This window comes from Lipophrys pholis (assembly GCF_963383615.2).
Source record: "Lipophrys pholis genome assembly, chromosome: 10".
NCBI lineage: Eukaryota > Metazoa > Chordata > Actinopteri > Blenniiformes > Blenniidae > Lipophrys > Lipophrys pholis.
In genome coordinates this window covers 5,950,458-5,971,066 of record NC_137640.1, presented here as the reverse complement: position 1 = coordinate 5,971,066, position 20,609 = coordinate 5,950,458, and the positions used below count along the sequence as shown (strand labels likewise).

Here is a 20,609-nt window from a genome sequence, read left to right as displayed (position 1 = left end):
AATAATAACACTGTTTTCTGTGTTTTTACAAATTCTGGACAAGGACTTATAACAGCAAATTTTATATTTCTATATCTCTCTTCAGCTTCAAATAACTAAAGCAATGATTTTTCTTTTTTTTTGTTTCAGTTTTATTTCCTCATATGATAGTAAAGTTTGGTCCTTCCTGTCATCTCGGGTCACTCGAACGCGCTCAGAGTTTGTTGGGTGACAGATACTCATACCTTTGACTCGCAGAGTGTCTGGTGCATCCGCCTCCTCTGGTGAGCTGGAAAGGGAGATGTATGACGGCAGGGCCAGAGAGCTGCTTTTGGGCGTCCCCTGAGCTGCCTGAGAATCCTGCGGTATCATGACTGACAAATGAGGCCTGTAAGAGAAGGACAAAAGTGTAGCCAAAATCAACAATAACCAAAGTCATATCAGTCCGGTGATGATTTGTCTCAGTACTAATTGGCGCGGCTGTTATTAATCCGTGTTTCTGACCTCTCTCCGGGCTCCCTGCGGGCTTTCTTGGCTGGAACAGTGTCGCTGCTGCTGCGTTTGACTCGCTGGCGGTGCTGCAGCTTACAGCGGGACCCTCGAGGACATGAGCCGGACTTTGAGAAATCCGGACACACCAGAGTGTGCTTCTTCTTACACTGGAATGCAAAAGACACGCACACATAGTTTGGCTGTATCCCGGGGATATTCCATTGACTTACATTCGTTTTCGACTGTAAACCCGGTCGCGCTGATTGCCTTAAACAAGTCACCTAAACCTGCATGGACTTCCCCGGTGAGGACCGTTGTTTCGTCCCCAGTCCCCAGCAGCATAGAAGAACAAGCATATTTGCGTGGACATACTCAGACACAGAAAAACAAGCTAAATGAACGAAGACACACACAAAGTCGGAACATTTAATCTGCAGACAAATACACAATCTATCCAGGAGATGGATTTGTGTACATGAATGTCAAACTGTCACTATAAAGAAAGACAAAATACACATAACTAACTCACATTGGTTTATAGGATAACTATTCTAAATGAAGGTTCCTGCTGTGTGGTTAATCTAATCAAGACTCGAACACTTTGCTGATTTTTTTTTTTAATGTATGAAGATATTTCACATCTACCAGAAATTGCATGACTTTAAAAAAACAACAACAAAAAAATACTACTTCCTCCCCCCAAAAAATCTTCATGCCATGAGAAGTGGCCTTTGTCTCTAACACAAACACAACTTCATGAACACACACATTGTTTTCTGTTACTAATCCTACTAATTAGCAATCCTCTGGGACAGACAAAGTGTAACGCATGTTTTGAGACGTGGCCGGTGACTCTCACGACTCTCAGGACTTATGAGACGTGATCTCATGCAGTAAAAGTGCGGTCCGCCTCCTGATTAGGTACTTAATTCGATACTCCTTTGTAAGTTAATACGTTTAAAAAGGACCGTGTTTCTGTCACCCTCTTTTTTAACGTGCAAGTTGAGCAAGTGGGTCACAGTTAGTGTCATCCTGGGGAGCGCTGTGCATGAGAGAGCGAGCTTTCACATGTTTGCAAGTGAGTGTGTATGACAGTGTAATACGGGTGTAAATTGGTAGCTTCATTCTCCACGAGATCCGATCCCCCCCACCTGTCAGAAAAGCTAATTATATTCACTGTGGGCTGCAGGCTACAAGGAGCGTGTGTGTGTGTGTGTGTGTGTGTGTGTGTGTGTGTGTGTGTGTGTATGTGTGTGTGTGCGTGCGTTAGGGTGGGAGGGATCTGCAGATCGATTTTCCAGGAACACCGTGGACTCTCGGTCAACCCTCCGTGGAGCCCAGCAGTCCTGACTTGCTGCCATCGGAGCCCCTCTCGCCGCCCTCACACCCATGTTCCTGCACCCCTGGGTGCCAGGGCGGCCCGGGATCAGCTCGTTGTCAAATGTTTCTGTGGATCATCTTATAGGGCTGCGGTTTTCACACAAACGTTTCCCTCAACAAATCAGATCTGCTCGCTGGCATCGGCAATGACATTTTATTTCTGGTGCAGGACGTCACTGCTCAACCTGAAGGGCCCTTGTCTAATATAACCTGCAACAGGCCACTATTTAATCATACTTTATTTATCCCCTTGGGGAGATTTCTTTACGGAGCTGACGAATCACCCGCCTCTACAGCCACTCGGCCACCACTGCCTTTTCTCCTAGTCACTCTCCCAGTCTTTGAAATCTGTGACGAACTTCAGTACTGACTAAACTAGAGGCACAGACTAAACTTTCCATGAACTCAAATACGCTCCTTTCTGATGTCCTTTAGCTAAACAACCATTTTCACTGGCATACAGAGAACTGTGGCAATGATTCCTTTAGCGCAACCTTCACTCTGGGTTTTCAATTTGTTGAACAATGAAAATCAACATCAACGTTTAACAAACTTACTTGTATAACTATGTAGAATCCTATTCTTAATATACAAAAAGCAAAGATTATACTACAATACTATATTACAGTGATGTTCACCTGCAGCTTGAAGCTTTATTTTCTTGAAACACATCTTTCGCATGAGTGACGCGGTGAGTGCTGTGACGTTACAATGTCAGTATTTGCTGCTGATATTTGGGGTTCCTAACGTAGGGCGGCTTCACGCTGTGTGGTTCTGGAGGACTAAGAGCAAAGACGGGGACCTGCAGTGATATCTCTGATGGGGGCTTAAAATCTGTGGTCTTATGCTGCTCGGTGAAAAAAGATTCACTCATCAAATGGTTGTGAGAGTGTGCTTCATCTTTCCATCGCAAGATTGTAGTCAGTGCCATTGTGAATGTTCTGTGTGTGTGTGTGTATGGGACACAGTGACCAACAATATATAGAATTTTGAAGCCGCTGAAGTCGTGCAAGTCTGCAAAGTTGGGCAAAAATGGATAACGGATAACATTAAACACATTCTTCTTTGGTCTGGCATGTAAACAGACAGACAACAAATATTTTTGTCATTGTCATTATCTGTCCACACCTATAATGTTCTTTTTGACATGAGGGGGATCAATATGTCTGACTGCAACTGTAAACACCACAGAGGTCCTGAGAAGAACGGTCACACTTTTGGCAGAGCGCAGTGTAACAAGTCACTTAACTCCCGAATGTCAGAGAAAGTATCTGCAAAAGCCGAGTCCCCTTCCCACAGCTCCATCAGCATACATCCTCATTTTCAAAGAAAGACAGAGAGATAGAAGCAGAGGGAGAGAAGAAATGGGAGAAAAACGCTAAAGTGGACAGAACATCTTTATCCCACACCAAGTTAACAATTTTCCACTTGATTTAAGGAATGCTGGGACGTCTCGGGGGCCTATTAGAGAGCTCTCTGCTGGGCCCAAACCAGGAGGAGTCAGCACATTTACCCGAGAGACAGAGAGGGGAAAAAAAGAAGCAAGAAAGGCGGGAGGAACGGAGATGGAAAAGACAGTAAAATTGAAAAAAAATAAAAGGAACCATACATGCATTTACAACTTGGGCGTTAAGCCAACACTCATCGAGAGCGACTCAAAGTGAGTGCAAGTGAACAATGAATGATTGCAGGTTGATGGATTATTAAGATTACAAGGTGAAAGAATTGAGAAAACTTTATTTTGGAGTCAGGGTGGGATCCTGTCAACATTAGAATGTCTTAATTCATTTCAATGAGACGGCAATGGGACTGTCAATCACTGAACATTTAAGTTTCCATCTGTCCTGTGGAATCAGCTGCCCTTACTCGAATTGGATTTTGTCACGCATACTTCGTCAAATAACAGGATTTGGGATCGAGCAAATGTCAAACAGTATTAAAATAAAAATTGGCTTCACTGCAATTTTTTGGGGCAAAAGCAGGACCATGGGTTTGTTGGTGGACGACTGCCATACTTTGAGGCAAAGGCGATGGGGCTTTTGGCAAAAATTACAGAACCTAACCAACTTCTCTCTTGCATGGAATGTGTTTTATCACAACTATTTGCAACACTGGAAAGTTCACACTATACATAGAAGGCAGCATTTTCAGAGATTTGACTGAGGGCTGATGAATGAGTTTGACTCAGAGGTAACTTCATTTATGGATGTATACCAACGGTCCACACTACATGTTCCATGGTCTGTGCCTTTTCACTTTTCACCCTGCTCATTAGTCCAAGTGTCATTTGGTAAAAACCTTGAACTTTCACAATGTGCATACAGTGACATTGTGTCAGTCACAATGGACACAGAGAAAAAAAAAAATCCATGCATTTTTAAGTTTCAGTTTTATCAGTCCAATCTTTTCTTTATAAGATGTCCCCTGTACATCATGAAACTTCCGGTCAGGCATCATAGCAGCTATGATCAACAGTCATATGTCTCAATACATGAGCAAGGCACGGAAAGGAGTTGGCAATAATACTGGGGAGGCCACACACCAGCTCCCGGTTGACAGAGCAGTTTCCAGAGCCTGCATGAACAGACAGACCAACCGGTGCACTGAATTGATTGATTACACAAAGGAATATTCGTGTTTCTGTTCTATGATTTCCTCTCTTTCCATCTCCTAACCTGAATGGGAAGAGCAGAGAGCTGCCACCTCTGAGCCTGGCTCTGCAGGTTTCTCCCTCACCGTCACTTATGCTATCTCATGTGGAATTATTTGGTTTATCTCTGTAAGAGTGACTTGAAATGACTGTGTTATATTTGGCGCTATAGAAATAAAAACGAATTTTCAGACTGAGAGACAGACTGCTGGCTGACCAATCAGACATAGGGGTGGCTGCCAAACAACAGAAGAGGGCAACAGTCACAGATGTGGCAATACCAGCTGATGGCAACGTCATAAAGAACACAAAATACTTGAGCAGTACCAACACCCTTTTATTTGGGAAAACATCGGATCAAGCAGCGTTTTGCCACAAACCGGCTGGAGTTGCCAAAGGGCAAACAATAGGAGCCACTGAAAGCCAAACTCGAGATGACGGTGACAGTTCTCAATTTCTGGTTACCGTTAACTTGATATGCAATGAAAGATAAAGTGAAATAGTCAAAAGCTGTTATAAATGACTGTTGTGGGTGAAAAAACAAGACGGACAATTAGGGAAGTGAAGGCAGTTCTCTTGAGTGGATGTTGAGCCTGAGACAAAGCTGCGATGAGGCAGGATGGGACAAGGACTGCGAGGAGGAGAAGAAGGAGGAAAAGAAGGAGGATGGAGGCGAGGAGTCGACTTAACCCCTGAGCTGCTGGAGTGTCTGCCTGCCTGGCTCATAGTGCCATCCTCAGCAGTTTTTCCATCTATAATTACTGCCTGCTATCCATCATAGAGCTGCTGGAGCCTCACAGCGCAGCGCTCCATAAACACACATGCTCGGGCACAAACAGCCACACATGGGGGGGAGAAAAAAAAAAAAATCACAGACCTAAGCACTTCGGCTAATAGAATAAATATTAATATCCCTTTTGTTTTCTATATCCTCATTTCCCCGTGCGCTATTTAAATGAGGTCTGACAGTGTGAAAAAGCATCTGTTTCACACTCGTCGCTCAGAAACAAACGGAGAAGACGAGGGGGAAGGGGAAGTGGGGGCGAAGGGAGGCTGAAACACAGGAGAGGAGGAGAAGGGAGCAGGAGGTGTACGTAAGGTGGGCATGAGGACAGTGAGTGACTGTGTGTGTGTGTGTGTGTGTGTGTGTGTGTGTGGGGGGGGGGGGGGGGGGGGGGGGGGGGGGGGGGTACAGAGTTGACTCGAGTGTCGTGAGTCATGTGTAGGTGGCTCTCGGTTACCCATCAGGCCCTCAATGTGTCACTCAGACACTACAGTTATGCCATTATGGACCACCACCCGCTGCAGCTGTTCCTGCCTGTGTGTCACTGTGTACATGTGTATGTGGGGAAGGGGAGGGGGGGGAAGGTGGGGGGGAGGGGATTGGTTACCAAACTACTTATTTACCTAAGCCTCAGTTTAACTCCAGTGGAACTTTATACATGTTATACAATGTAACTGTATGTTCAGATAAAGAGCGCAGCTTAAAGGAGGAACTTTGCGAGCAGATCGCGGCATCAGCGGAGCATTAAATCAAACTCTGCTCAGACAGAAGCGACATGAAGGCCCCCCAAAAAAAAAAAAATTATGGCAGCACATCACCATCCGTCACTTCAGTTTATCCAATCAGACTGAGAAAGACTGAGTCAAACACGTGCGGGGCAGGTTATTGGAAGCGATCAACGATCTTCAGCTGGGCAGCTTCCACAGCTTGGCAGTGACCAAAGCTGAACGCTAGTTTGATGCACGCGACTTCATGACTCTATAAAAGAGGAACATAAGGGGCTTTTTTTATGTGCCTGTATTTCGAGTTGTGTGTCCTCATTGTGTTTGGGATGTGCAACATGATATTTGTGTGACTGTAATGAGGTTTGTGCATATACAGATTTGTATGCGTATGTCACAATATATTTGTGTGTGTGTGTGTGTGTGTGTGTGTGTGTCTGTGTGTGTGTGTGTGTGTGTACAATTAGATGTGCGTATCAAGACTTATCCATATATAATTAGATTTGTATGTCTGTAATACAATTTGTGCACGCATGTCCCTTGAGTGCATACTAATACGTGCATGTGCCGACAACGACCTGTAAACGTCACTATCCTCGCCCTGCACTTCAGATGAGTCTTGCAGCAGGCTGTCTTCATACAAGTGGATTTTGCTCTTCTGCCGTTGAAAATTGTGTTCATAACTCTGCTTTTGTTCCGCCTCAGTGTAGACAAGCAGAGTCACCCTGTAACTTTGCGATATTACATTAATAAAACTATGCAGTACTGTAAAAGAAGGTAGTGATTACAAACATGACATAGCATTACAGGAAATGGATAGGACAACGATAAAAGTGAGCTTCTAAGTCTAGACTGACGGTATAGAAAAGCCATGTTAATAACAAATTTGAGAAAATGTCACTACTTGTGTACAGATTTAGGCAGTTAAGGTGAAGTAGAGGGGAAGACAAAGATGTTTACAGGTCTCAAGTTAAATGTATGCGTACATAGATTTATGTGTGAGTGTGTATGTATAAGATTTGGTATGAGTGTCGATCTGTACGTCTGTCTTCGTCTCCATCACAGATGGGCTGCGTTTAGTACTCTTTATTAACTTCATTTTTGAATGTATTCCTCTTTAACGTCCCGAAAATGAAAAGAAAGTTGGCCTAAATCACAACAAAAGACTATTTATGCAAAACTGAATCCCACCGTTGGCCCAGTTAACATTCCCCTATTGTTATCACTCCCCATTTTGAAAGGCTCTGAAACAAAGGACATGCGACACCTCTGAGGTCCTAATGTGAGCAGTAGTATACAAACCAGCAACTCTATTGCTAAGATCATTCACTTGCCTGCCTTCAGCCGCATATGAACTTGAGTGAAATCCCAGATAGAAATAGTCTGCATGCTCAGGTGCTTGATTTTATACACCTGTGGCTATGGAAGTGATTCAAAAACCTAAATTAATTTTTTTATGGAGCTGAGCAAATACTTTTGGCAGTACAGTGTATTATCCCAAAGCAGTTATCAAGCAGAATCTGCAATACATTTTATTGCTACTGCTGATTATTATGCAACAGGAAAAGACACTCTTGTGATCCTTTGTATTTTTGTGTATTAGGTGCCAATTAAGACCACCTATTGCTTTCTAAGGAGAAAATATTTCATGTGTTTGTGTGTGTGTTTTTACCTTCTCTCCCTCGGGGCAGTAGCCTTTAACAAAGTCCTCACACACTTCAGCTTTGCGGGACACGTACACATGACTGTAAGGGCAGTCACTGTTGTTGCAGATGCCTTTCAGGAAGTAGGAACAGACGGGCATCTGGAAAAAGACACAAGTCATGCTCATAATGAAAAGAGTACGCACACAGGACAATCACATATCCACATTTCATCAACACTGAACAGTGCCACTTTTTAATTAATGTGACTTCCATTATATAGTTATATTTGGATAGTAACACAGTTTTCAAGATTAGTTTGTTTGTTTATCTGGACGTTTCATTCTGATGATGTACTGTACTGACTGGACATGCAACTGAACGTTAATTTGTACTCTTGTAATCAACTATAAACCTTATATGTGCTCTTTCTAAGTTACATGATGCGCTCTAAACCAATATTTACCCAAAAGTCCCTAAAGAGCATTAAATGAAGAAATGATTGACAAACACTTTGTAATATTTCCAAAAATCATACAAACACAATCCTGGTGTGGATATTGGGAGTGGATGTCAATGCATCACTCGAAAACTTTACTGAATGTAAACAATGGCAGCAACAATAGAGAGAACAAGAAAGAGCCGGGGTGGCGTTGAAAGCATGAAATTACATGGGTTCACATGAGTTAGTAAACAGACATGCGGTTCTAAAACCACGCCGCCGTCCCGTACGCTTCAGATGTGTCCGGAGCGCCAAGCAATCTGTCACACTGAGCAGCTAAATGACCTTAATTGCAGTTGACAGCAGTGGAGTGAGAGTGAATGTGCATCTTGACAGCATTTGTGTGCATGCGTGTGTCTGTGTGGCGAGAGACAGGACCTGCTGTTTGGTGTGCAGGGGGACAAGCCTGGTTGAAGGCTGCTCTAAATATACATTGGGGGGGGGGGGGGGGGGGGTCGATAGAGATGGGAGGGTGGGAAGGCGGAGAGTGAGAGGGACTGCACCTTGTTGAGCTGGGATCAGTTCTACCTAATTAACTGCTACAGAAATATTTATCCAGGCTGCAGCTCGTCCAGCTCGCATGATGTGTTTATGTGCTCTGGATGTGTGTGCAGGCTGGACCTGTGAGGAGTGTGTGTGTGGTGCAGGAGCCTAAGAGGGTGGCGGGGGGGGTAGGGGGATGCCAGGGGAGTTGGCTTGAGCATATCTGATTTCGAAGTATTTGCGGTAGTGAGGGGGGTGGGGGGCAGCAGGATTCAGGATTCAGGCTCGTCTATCCACACTAGTGCTGGGATCAAATTCGGAGAGGTGCATAACCCTGAACCCCCTCCCATACAGTCCTGCTTCAGGGTTGTCAATGAAATAAGAGAGTGCATCCTGTGGAGGGAGGGGCTGGAGGTTTGGGGGTACGTGGGGGGGTGCTGTTGGAGAGGTGGCATTACTAACAGACAGCTGGGCTCTCAGCACTTTCAGGCAGCAGGGTGACAACCAACACAGGTGCAGCGCATTGTGTGTGTGTGTGTGTGTGTGTGTGTGTGTGTGTGTGTGTGTGCGTGCGTGCGTGCGTGCGTGCGTGCGTGCGTGCGTGCGTGCTGGTGGGGTGGCAGCAGGGCACCTGTTGCACGCTTGTTTGTCTCCACAAAAACCCCACCTTCTTTTAAATGTTTGACTTAGATGAAAACGGGTGGAGGCAATTAACCAAAGCATATAAAGAAATTAACGAGAGCGGACAGTTTAAGCTCAGTGAAATCTACAAAACTGAATTCGGAGGAACAACAACTCCAAACTAAATGTAAACACAAAAGTATGAGAAAACACCCAATTAAGGTAAATTTCTAATTTGAACATAATTGAATTGGTACTTTTGAATATATTACACAAAAGTTTCATAATATTTGCACTGATTTTTGGCCAATTTTATCACAAAATGTTGTACATGTACAGCGTGGATTTAACATAAGCGACACACATTTCAAAGTACTCGAGCAGCCAAATGTGTGATATGTGTAAGGTACATGTCTCACAACCAGAAATGAGGATTGCGAGCACAAATTGTTGTGTACACCTTGATCTTGGTGGACGGATGGGTGTTGTGAAGAATCGGTATACAATCTTGCAGGCTGCTCGAGCACCGGCTGCGTTTGGAAATCTTGGCATTGATGTCTATGTCAAGGAAGCCGTTATGGGAGATGATGCTGCACAGATATTTACATTCACCCACAGTCTGAAGCTCTGCTCCATCAATAGCAATGGATGGCTGGTGCCATGCAGAGAGAGGACAAGTATGGAATTGATCGTCCGTCTTGCTCAAGCTGATGTTAAAGCTCAAGGAGACAGGATTCCTCAGCAAACTTGTCAATGATATTCTGTGTGGACCATAATGGCACAGTCTCCAGCAAAGAGTGGCTCAAATCTTTTTTTTTAGCACTTGTCTTTGGTTTCATGCAGTGGAAAGAGACCCATCCATTCTGTATTTCAGATATAGCCATCGTCAAGATCTGTGTGGCCAAGGACACAAGAAAGAAGACGTTGAACAGTACAGGCGGTCAGATACAGCTTTAGATCGGACCAATAGCTCAGCAATCTCATCAACCTGGATGAAAATCAGACTGACAGACAAGACTAGTTTCCAAACTGAACTAAAGTAAATTCAGAAAGGTTAGATATATCATGAAAACAACATACTGTACTTGCAAATTCCTGTGAATGCTTGAAGACATTTTTGAATATCCTGTGTGAAGTCAATTCGCAATGTCTATTAGTCCAGGGGCTTAAAGTTTAAACGAACACAAGGCCAATTATATTTTCACCAAGCTGGTCAATTCATTTGTAACAAGGTGTGTTACAATCACATGGATTTATTTCAACAAGATACACTTATACAATTATTTTATTACATTTTTTTACAAGGTCTGTCTGCTTCATTACGATTTTTTGGTGTTTTTACTAAAATAAGAAAAAAGAAATCTAAATTATTTAAAAGCCCCAAAATTATACCAGAAGCTCCCTCTTGCTCGGCGTAAGCCACTGTTGATTATCCTGTCTAGGTTCACTCTCTGCAGTGCATCAATATAAAAAACACATTAACGCATATGATGAATATCAATTATTATTATTTCCTAATTTGCGATGCTTGTGATGGACTGGCGACCTGTCCAGGGTGCATCCTGCGCTCGCTCACAGTGAGCTGGGTTTGGTTCCAGCACCATGTGACCCTGCACAGGATAAAGCATTTTGGAAAATGGTCTGAAAGAGGAATGATTGTGGGAGCCTGAACCACAATAACGCCACCACACTGCCGTGTGCATGTGTATGCATGCATATATACAGATATGTATGTGTATATGTTTATGTATATAGGGGTATGTTTAGCTTTCATCTAATCGATGAGAGACGAATGATACAAGAATTTCATTGCATGATGTAGAATTGTGGTTTTGGCTAAACGTTAAAATACGCGACTTTTGTATTTAAGGTAATCAAAAGGTCTCTCGAAGGGTCAATGAACCATCTTCTCAGTGCTGCGTGCGTGTGTGTGCAGCAGAGTAAAGTGATGAGTTAGGTTTTAAGATTCAATCTTGAAAAAGTATATCGTTATATACATAGCTTGTTTACCCATAAGCCACCAACCTAACCTCCCCGCCGGCCTCCCCAACCAAACCTTAGGTCATGTCTTTCCCACTCCTTCCTGTGCCATGGAAACAGGAGCTGTGCCAAGTGAGTTAATCTGATCCACGATGCCTGTACCCAACAGTGTGTGACATGTTATAGTTACACACTCTACCCCCTTGGCCTTTGCAATGAAAACCCATAAAGCACTGTGTTGCCCTACATGTAGGCCACAAGTGACAACTTCTGTTACCTTCTCCTTGGCCACCTTATGTGAGAATGGGCAGGTGTCTGCCTGCTGACACGTCCCTCTCAGGAACCTGCATGTAAAAAAAAAGAAAAAAAAGAGGAAAAACAAACAAACCCACAACCATATAATCAGTCATATAAGTATCCAAATGCCCAACTCGGTGAGGAAGTTAGTGCACGAAGAATGAGTTTGCATTTTAAGAAGTTATGTGTAATGACTAGATACATTGAGTTTTAACAGCTGACTTAAACTTCACCAGAATCTAATCAATTCAATGAAAAGTGCAATGTGCTTTTTAAAGTTTCACCAGAATGAGATAAACATGAGACTACTATGGCCACCTTTTAGTCACAAAAAGAAACCGTGCTCACCTACTATCCATTTACCCCACATCTGTTTCACAACAAGTACCGATCTGTTCATCCCACCGGCATCATCCATCCATCAATCCCACAGGAATCCATCATCTGCCTATCCCATGGACCAGTCTATCCATCTATGTATCCATCTATTTATACATCTATCCTTCTAATCATCCCACATGTATCCTTCCATTTATCTCACATATATCCATCTATCTATTTATTGATCTGTTCATTGAACTGCTTCAAACCTGTCTGTTTATTTTTCCCATTTGTATCCATCCAACAGTCCATCTAAACTGATGGTCGAGCGATGGTTAAGTTACCTTGTGCAGACGGCCACCTTGTCCGGGTCGTGTATGTAGGGGCAGCTGGTGCCGCGGTTACATTTGCCAAAACGGTTGTAGTACATGCAGTACTGCCTCTGCTGCTTCTTCTGACGGGCGTGTCGGATGATGGCGAGGCTACGCTGGACTGCACGGCTGGTTCGGGGAACAGACAAACCACAGGTATCCATGATCATCCATTAGCAGCTTGTAGTGACTGAAGAAAGCTAAATTTAACATTTCAGGCCTCGTGTCTCCTCCCTGCGAAGGCTTATCAGTACTGTAATGCACATTTTAATTTTAACAGATTCTTTTGGCTGTACACCTCTGAGTTGACAGTGATGAAAGGCAATTAATATGGAAAGGAGAGAGCGGTGGATTAGATGTTACAGTCTTGGCTGGAGTTGATTTCATGATGGTGGCACTGCACGAGGAGAGCCAGCAAGACGGCCCATATATAACTTCTTTTAATTAAAATTCCTCCCTTTGGTCAAATTTGCAGATGTAGTCTCATGTATAGGATAGGAAATCAACTAGAAAAACATGTTACCTGGCTAAGTTACGAGTGCTGGAGGCCCGGGGCAAGGTGAGGTTTCGATGGAAGTGCTGGAAGCTGGGAGAGCGTCCTAAACATGGAAGAAAGAGACAAATAAGCAATTAAAATTAAGACGAAATCAACATTTTTTCTGAATCCCGACAAATTCAATGAATTTGTTTGAATTGACCTTATTATCTTAGGATCCCAATTAGTTGCACAACGGTGACAAATATTCTTCTTAGGTCCAGCAACATCATATGTACATCCAATAGACAAAGCTCATAGATCACAAATACAACATAGAAGGCTACAGCAGCAAGTGTGTCCAACACTCATCCATAATGTACCAGTACAGAGATGTTGACACAAAAATCAATCAAAACCAGGACAAACTTGTTTCCATGATCTCAAGAGGCATTCTGCTCATGACACATCCGAAGGGAAATTTACACTCGCCTCCCTTAGATACACTTAACAGGGTGACAGGTTCAGACAAACTTTATAACTATACCAGATTCAATGCACAGTTTTGGCCAGTTTTTCAGGTATAAAATAAAATGGAGTTATTTCAAGAGAGAACTCTAGTCTAAAATAAAAGTTTTAAATAAATGCTAGGTAACTCTACACTTTAAGCTTAGATATTACTAAAGCTACTGCATAGTGTGTTTGTGCAGGCAGATGCAATAACAGCCTGATACGCAACTGGTTATTTATACTGTGCTGGTTTGACGCATTGGTGCCAAAGCCAAACGTGACGCGTCGCTCTGTGTGAGAACATCATAAACACGACGCACCCAGTGCACTCAGCAAAACTCTGGAGGGTTGTGTGTGTGTGTGTGTGTGTGTGTGTGTGTGTGTGTGTGTGTGTGTGTGTGTGTGTGTGTGTGTGTGTGTGTGTGTGCAGTTCATCTTATTTGGCCCTCTAATTTTGGAGCTTTCTTTTGGCTGCGGAAGGCTCGCATCAAGTGTGCACTCCCAGTGTGACTTCAGCAGAGCGGGATTACAGAGTCCAGTGGCTCGCTTCCAGCGACTAACGCAGCAGGGGAAAGACGTGAAACGGTAGATCCCGTTTTGAGGAGACACCTGAGGCGTGCTGGTCGAGGACGCAGGGGCATGTTGGGATGCAGGTCACGAGTGGAAACGGAATCTTCAATTTCACCTGCGGGTTCAGTTGCACCACAATGTGCCCAATAAGAGGAAAAAAGAATAGACGCAGAGAAGTGTGAAGGTGTAGAGGCAGATCCGGGCTTTAATCTCGGGGCCCTCCCCTCCGCTGCTCTGACAGATGACAACTTTATTATTTCAGATGGCAAATCGAGCCAGTCTATTAGAGAGCATGTGGACAGAGCTGCAGCAACAAACATGGGTGTTCCCACTCTGTGCTGAGAGGCTGGATATCAAACCTCAACAGTTTATTTGTTTTTTTTTAAAGCTCGTTGTTCCTAAATCTTGTTATATTTGCAAAAAGGAGTAAAAAATCATATCGTGATAGTTTGAAATTCCTGCTTAGTCACTTCCTGTTAAACAGTGCCACACATCGGATGACTTATTGTGTAGATGAATGTTTCCAGTGCCCACAATTTTATGAAAACTTCAGTGTGTTGTTAATGTGCTATGGGTCTATCAGGTTAATTAATCTACATGCATTATTATTGGAGGGTCAGCCTTTAATTTGTTAAGGGGTGTTATTTCTTCTTATCTGTTGGTTTGGGCTGATTATTTGAGATCTGAGTTGATTAGTGATAATGGGCGATAATTTGATGGGAGAGTTGGGTCATGTTTCAAAAGGAAGCTGATATTCATGGAATTCATGTAGGAGGGTAATTAGAAGACCCCTTAATCCTTTCGGTCGTCGTAAAAAAAAAAATTGGTGAGCTTCAAAGCCAGAATTCTTTGCAGAACTTGGCAGAGTATGTATTGGGTCCTGGGGCTTTACCATCGGGCATATTGATGGACAGCTTCAAACGGTTCTACAAATTGAGATGGGAGTTTCTAGGGCCGCAATCTTTTCTTTTAACTTCAGGTCCACTGGACTCAGAAAGGTTTCTGTATTACATTATGACGGGTTTATCTGTGAGGGGTACAGTTTGCTATAGAAGTCTCTTAATGCGTTGCTTATTTCTTAAGAGTCATGAGCTATTTTACCATTCAGAGTTTTAATTAAAGTTTATTTTGTTATAGGAGATATGAACATAAATTCCAAATATAATCTCTACAGTTCAAATGGCATTTTTTAATTTTCTTTACTCAATCAACAAGTACTCATCCTGTGAAGCAGCTTGAACTGCCTCCAAGGCTTTGACTTTAGCTTGTAATTCTTTTCGATTATTCTTTTTTGTTTTAAATGTTAAATAAGAAATTATTTTGCCTTTCTTGAGGACTTTAGCCAGAGAACACCATGAGAGACGGCAGACAGGTCATTTGTTTTGGAGAATAATGTCCACTGACTTTTAAAGAATGTGATAAACTCTGGATTCTTGAGCAATGATACGTTGAATCTGCTTTGTTGTGTAGGGAAAGTGACTTCATTAGTGACAGGGGCATGGTCACTGGTGAACCTGAGAGTCTGAAGTGTCCTTAATCATTGAGTTACTCACCAAATTAGCTCAATAGTTATTTGAGAGTGAATAGGTGAATTGGTGTAGTGTTGAGAAAAAGGCGTACTCTCTCTGTGGGATGAAAAGTGCGACAAGTATCGCAAAGACTATCATCACTTGACTTCAGCGGCACTCCAGGATCTCCTCGAGAAACAGATTGTTAATGCTGAAGTCCGCTCCTCTCTGCTCACCGCGTGGCTCTTCACCAGTCCAGGATCTCTCTGAGAGGCACCTCACCCAGTGGGGAAGTGGTACCCTTCACAATGTCTGCAGGCAGCTTGAGGTGTACCTGCAGAATCTTCCTCACAGAGGTCTTCTTCCACCTATTCCTTAAGTCCTGTGAGGACCAGTTTGACCTGCATGCTCCCGCTCTGGAGATCAAGCAGTGACTCCTTCATCCTCTTATTTTCCTCCGACAGTCGACTCACCCTCTGGTTCGGGACCTTCGTCAAGTCCCGCAGCGTCTCATTCTCTACTGTGAGCATAAAGAAACCTGCTGCTGGTTAAACTCCAGCGAGTACCGTAACGCCTGAAACTCACGGTGGAGTACCTCCACCAAGGCCAGCCGTGCCTCACAGCTGTACAGTTTATTATTAATGGAGTTCAGAATGTCCTCAAAGTGCTTGGTTGGTGATGCAGCGGCCGATAGGGAGCATCCGTCGGCTCCTCTCGGACAATGAAGCCGGGGTCATAACACTCATCCACGAAATCCTGCAAGTCTAGGAAGTGTGTCCTCGCCCGGAGGTTTGTTAACATATTGATTGCTTTGTTCCAAGAAACTCTGTGTTGTTGTAAACTGACCTATGAAAGCGAGGGTATATTAGCGATGGTAAGTATGAGAGTTGTGTTATTGCACCAGCCTTGCACCTCCTCTTGCCAGATTACTCAGTGCGCCTGCCGTCCTAGCTTTCTGTTCTGATGACAGCACACGCAGTTACACATGCTCACACAACACTTGTACCTGTTCGGTTGATTGACAGGCTGGCCGGTGCTGTGCGAGACAGCCTATTGGCTGAGACACTGTAGAGGGAGTCGCCGATCCAGCACATCTGTGTCCCTCTCCAGCGCTGGGTGGATGACAGGTGCATGTTGTAGGGAGCTCTGCGACGCCTCTGAAGGAAAGTCCTGCAGACAGAATTAAGAAAACAATTCAAAACATTTCATAATTCAGCTTTTTGTTATAACTTGGGATGATGTCATTTACAAATGTAAAATTCTAATTCATGCTGTGTTTCCCCTACAGTTTTATCTGTAATCCCCCCCATAAGCTTCACCCTCTTTTGACCCATTGTGCCTCCAGCTCCTCCACTATATGTCCTCTTCTCACTTTCTGCTTCCTTCTCGTAACGCCCCCCCCCCCCCCCCCCCCACCACCACTCTCTCTCTTTCTGTCTCTCTTCTTCTCTCTCTCGTGCTTTCTCTCGATCTCTCCTCTCGTGTCACAGCACTCTGTTAAATTGCTCCTCTAATGGAAAGGACGGCAGTGTGGAAATGGAGAGAATTGAAAAGAGGAGAGGAGGAAATCAATGAGATAATAGGCAGGGCAGGGGGCCAGAGCAGCCGGGTTGGCCCCTACACTAGAGTGTGGAGACCACACACACACACACACACACACACACACACACACACACACACACACACACACACACACACACACACACACACACACACACACACACACACACACACACACACACACACACACACACACACACACACACACACACACACACACACACACACACACACACACACACACACACACACACACACACACACACACACACACACACACACACACAAAACAGTATACAATACAGTATGTACAGTACACACAATAGCCGGCCTCCACACACATGTTCACTCAGTTGGTGAGAGAGGGAGCGTGTGTGTGTGTGTGTGTGTGTGTGTGTGTGTGTGTGTGTGTGTGTGTGTGTGTGTGTGTGTGTGTGTGTGTGTGTGTGTGTGTGTGTGTGTGTGTGTGTGTGTGTGTGGCGCAGGGGTTATGGCGATAAATTGCGCTGTCCTGTCACTTCTATTTGGGGCGGATTGGGGCTGGTGTGCAGGGCGCCGCTGGAGGTAATTTGCTGCCGTATTTCAGATGGGCTGGAAATGGGTTTAGAGCGAGAGTTCATGCCTCCCATTACAGAGAAGAGAGAGGGTTACCCCCGGACGCACGCCGCGCGCTAAACAACTGACATGGACGTTGCGCTGCTGCAAACGAGGAAGAAACAGAGTGAGCACCAAGCGCTGGCTGCGTCCACGAGCACGGGCCTACCTGACTGCGTGCCATAACTCAAGCGGCACAGACACTCCGTTTCGCCAATACAAGATCAGTGGCTGCCCTACACGGGGCAACTGCAGCCAGGGGAGCTGTAATGGAGGCTAATGTTGGAGCGCTGACTGCCACCCAGGGAGGCTTAAACAAGGACCGTGTGGCCTGGGGAGCTACAATGGAGGTTAATGGGGATATGACATGAACAGTTAACACAGACGGCAGTTAACCCTGACACGGAGCTGTCGGGGTGTGTGTGTGTGTGTGTGTGTGTGTGTGTGTGTGTGTGTGTGTGTGTGTGGGGGGGGGGGGGGGGGGGGGATCCTGGGTGACATTTTCGGTGGGGGAGGGTAGGAACAGAAGCCAACAAATATTGTCAAATGAATGTCTTAAATCTGAGTGAAGGGGAGCTGTCACCTCACTTGCTTAAATTCACTTACACCAAGAGGAGAGTTCAGGTTGAATAATTTTTTTGTGTGTTTTAAGACTAAAACTGGCACTAAATGACATATGCTAAAAGTTTATGGCTATATATGGTATATAGATATACATATATGTTAGTTATAGCTTCATCATAGTGATTGTCTTCTTCATCGTGACCTTTTTTTTTTCTCATTTGCTTCTACATCATTATCTTTTTCCAAAACATTTTCTGCCTGTCATCTTGTTCTTCTCTGTTTTCCTCTGTCTTGTTGGTGTCAGTCTTTTTTTTGTTTTTCCTCTCCTTCACTGCCTTGTTCTTCACCGCCTTATGTGTGCCGGTCGTTCTTGCTTTCTGCTTTTGCCCCGGCCCATAGTTCAGTTTTGCTTTTCCGACCCACACAGCTGAACCAAATACCCGACCTAAAGTCACTTAAATCTCTGTCTGCCTCGTTTTAGCTCAGGAAATAGTGGCCTTGAGGTTAGAGAATCTCCCACAGCCAACAGGTCATCACTGTGAGTCCCTGACCAAGTATACAAATACAAATCTTTTTCTCCATTGTCATTTTCAACATCGTTGCCTGTTTTATCTTCTTTGTTCACCGTTTTATTTGCATTTAAGTTGAGATGGGGGAGGGTATCCTTCCACCTCCTCCACGCTCCTCTGTCATAGACCAGGTTCTCAAGCAACAGTCCTCTATTTCTTCTAATCTCACACACTTGTGCTTACTACAGCTTCATCCTCAACAGAACAAAGTTACCGACCATCATCAGTATGAACTCACATCTACCATCCAAACATTTTCATCCCTGATGCTTAAGAAGGTGAAGGTTGACATTTAAGATAAAACCAGCATAATCACAAACCGTCTGATATACAAGTTGAGATTGTGAAACTATACGAGATACTTTCACAGCTTTTAGTTGCACCTTGGTGGTCTTGTGTGACTGTGGGCTTCATCAGGTTTCTGCTTTCTAACAAAAAAGCAAAGCATAACAACATGCAGGTGGATGCCCTACAACGCTCCTCTGTTGTCTGCAGCGAGAACCACAGAGACTAATTATCTAGCTGCACCAGTGTTTTTGCAATTTTTCTTGTTTGTTATTTTTAGATCCCCTCAAACGACTTGTATCAAGAAGAGTCTCCTGTTCATGTTTTTAATATTGTTGACTTGTAGATTGATTGTGTCCAGAGGGAAACTTCTGAAGAGACCGGTGAGAGGGACGTTATGAAGGTAATGTCAATCCAGCGAAGACAACTATGATTCCAAAAAGCAATACTGAAAAGAGTATGAGAGGGATATATATAGACCTACTAACCCGACTTACACTTTCAAAGTTTCTATCTTGCACGCCTCCAAATTAAAACAATAAGAACAAATTGGCAGTAAGTATATCATTCAGCTCACATGGCAGTGAGTGCCTGTTTTCTTTCAAACACATAATTGACACCATCATGACTTGTACTCATAAATTTACTTCCTTTTCATTATTAATGGGATTCTGTTTAAAGTGCAACATTGACACAATCATATTATGACACTTTGTGGTAGTATGAGAAATGACCGAGATAAAACCACCTGTGTCAGAGCATCTATTATCATAGATAATCAACTGAACATAAATGTCAGCCTGCTGATTCATTTTATTGTTGTAGCGGATGAGCTGCGTGCTTCATCTGTGCATAAATTAAACTGCAAGACTTTTGTACTACTGTACACAGACAACTATGTGAATGAGTTTCACCCTCAGGCCACACATCATTAGTGAAAACAGCCTTTTTAGGAGCAGATTACGGACACAATAAGGTAATCTGCCAGTAATGGAAAGAACAAAGAAGGGAGAGGAAAAACAGTCTGCGCAGCACAGAAAACCAAACATTAAAAAAAAGTGTGTTTTCTCCCTCACTGCCTCGGTTCAGCAGACTTTCACTGTCTGGTATCAGGAGGTCACCAAATTGATCTGATGAACAGATTTCCATCTACTAGTTGTTCCAGGAGTTTTCTATTGAGGGGTACAGAAGTGAGGAAACCTCTCAGCACCACGATGCATGTCTTTTTAGATTTAACACTGTGGTTTCATAATGGGGGGAAAAAAAAGCAATTTTTAGGATTTTTAAAGCTTTTATTACGATGATTGCACATTTCTAGAGCTGATTTTCTAGAAAATAAGTGTGAGAGCAAAATCATGAGGTTAAAATATTCGACTCTTGTAAAAGAGATTTTGCTCTCAATGAGTTTCTTTCTCCCTTGTTAAATATAAATAAATAAATAAGTCACACAACGTCAATTCAACACAACTCCAACACAAATTAAACGATTGAATCTCCAGTTTTCACCATACAATTATTTTTTTCTTTGCATCATAAAAAGGAAAAGTAGTATATGTTTGGAGCCTTTTTTTAACGACAGGTAAATGCAGAAACAATTTTTCACCTGGCTGACATGTTTCGGCTGCATCTGCAGCCTTCCTCAGAGCGTCAGCTGACGTGTGATGACCTGTCGGTCTTTATCAGCTGACGCTCTGAGGAAGGCTGCAGACGCAGCCGAAACATGTCAGCCAGGTGAAAAACATTTCCTGC

At 43.7% G+C, this 20,609-nt stretch overlaps 1 protein-coding gene across 1 annotated transcript in view; it reads right to left on the bottom strand.

Annotated features, from left to right (window-relative positions):
- Positions 1–20,609, bottom strand: part of zc3h3 (zinc finger CCCH-type containing 3) — a 66,949-nt gene that overhangs the window by 2,189 nt on the left and 44,151 nt on the right. The window contains exons 5-11 of the mRNA XM_080473886.1: positions 16,295–16,458; positions 12,749–12,824; positions 12,199–12,354; positions 11,514–11,580; positions 7,680–7,811; positions 484–638; positions 225–367 (exon numbers count right to left, since the gene is read on the bottom strand). Coding sequence (XP_080330012.1) covers positions 225–367; positions 484–638; positions 7,680–7,811; positions 11,514–11,580; positions 12,199–12,354; positions 12,749–12,824; positions 16,295–16,458 — 893 coding nt within the window. The remainder of the gene's footprint in view (positions 1–224; positions 368–483; positions 639–7,679; positions 7,812–11,513; positions 11,581–12,198; positions 12,355–12,748; positions 12,825–16,294; positions 16,459–20,609) is intronic.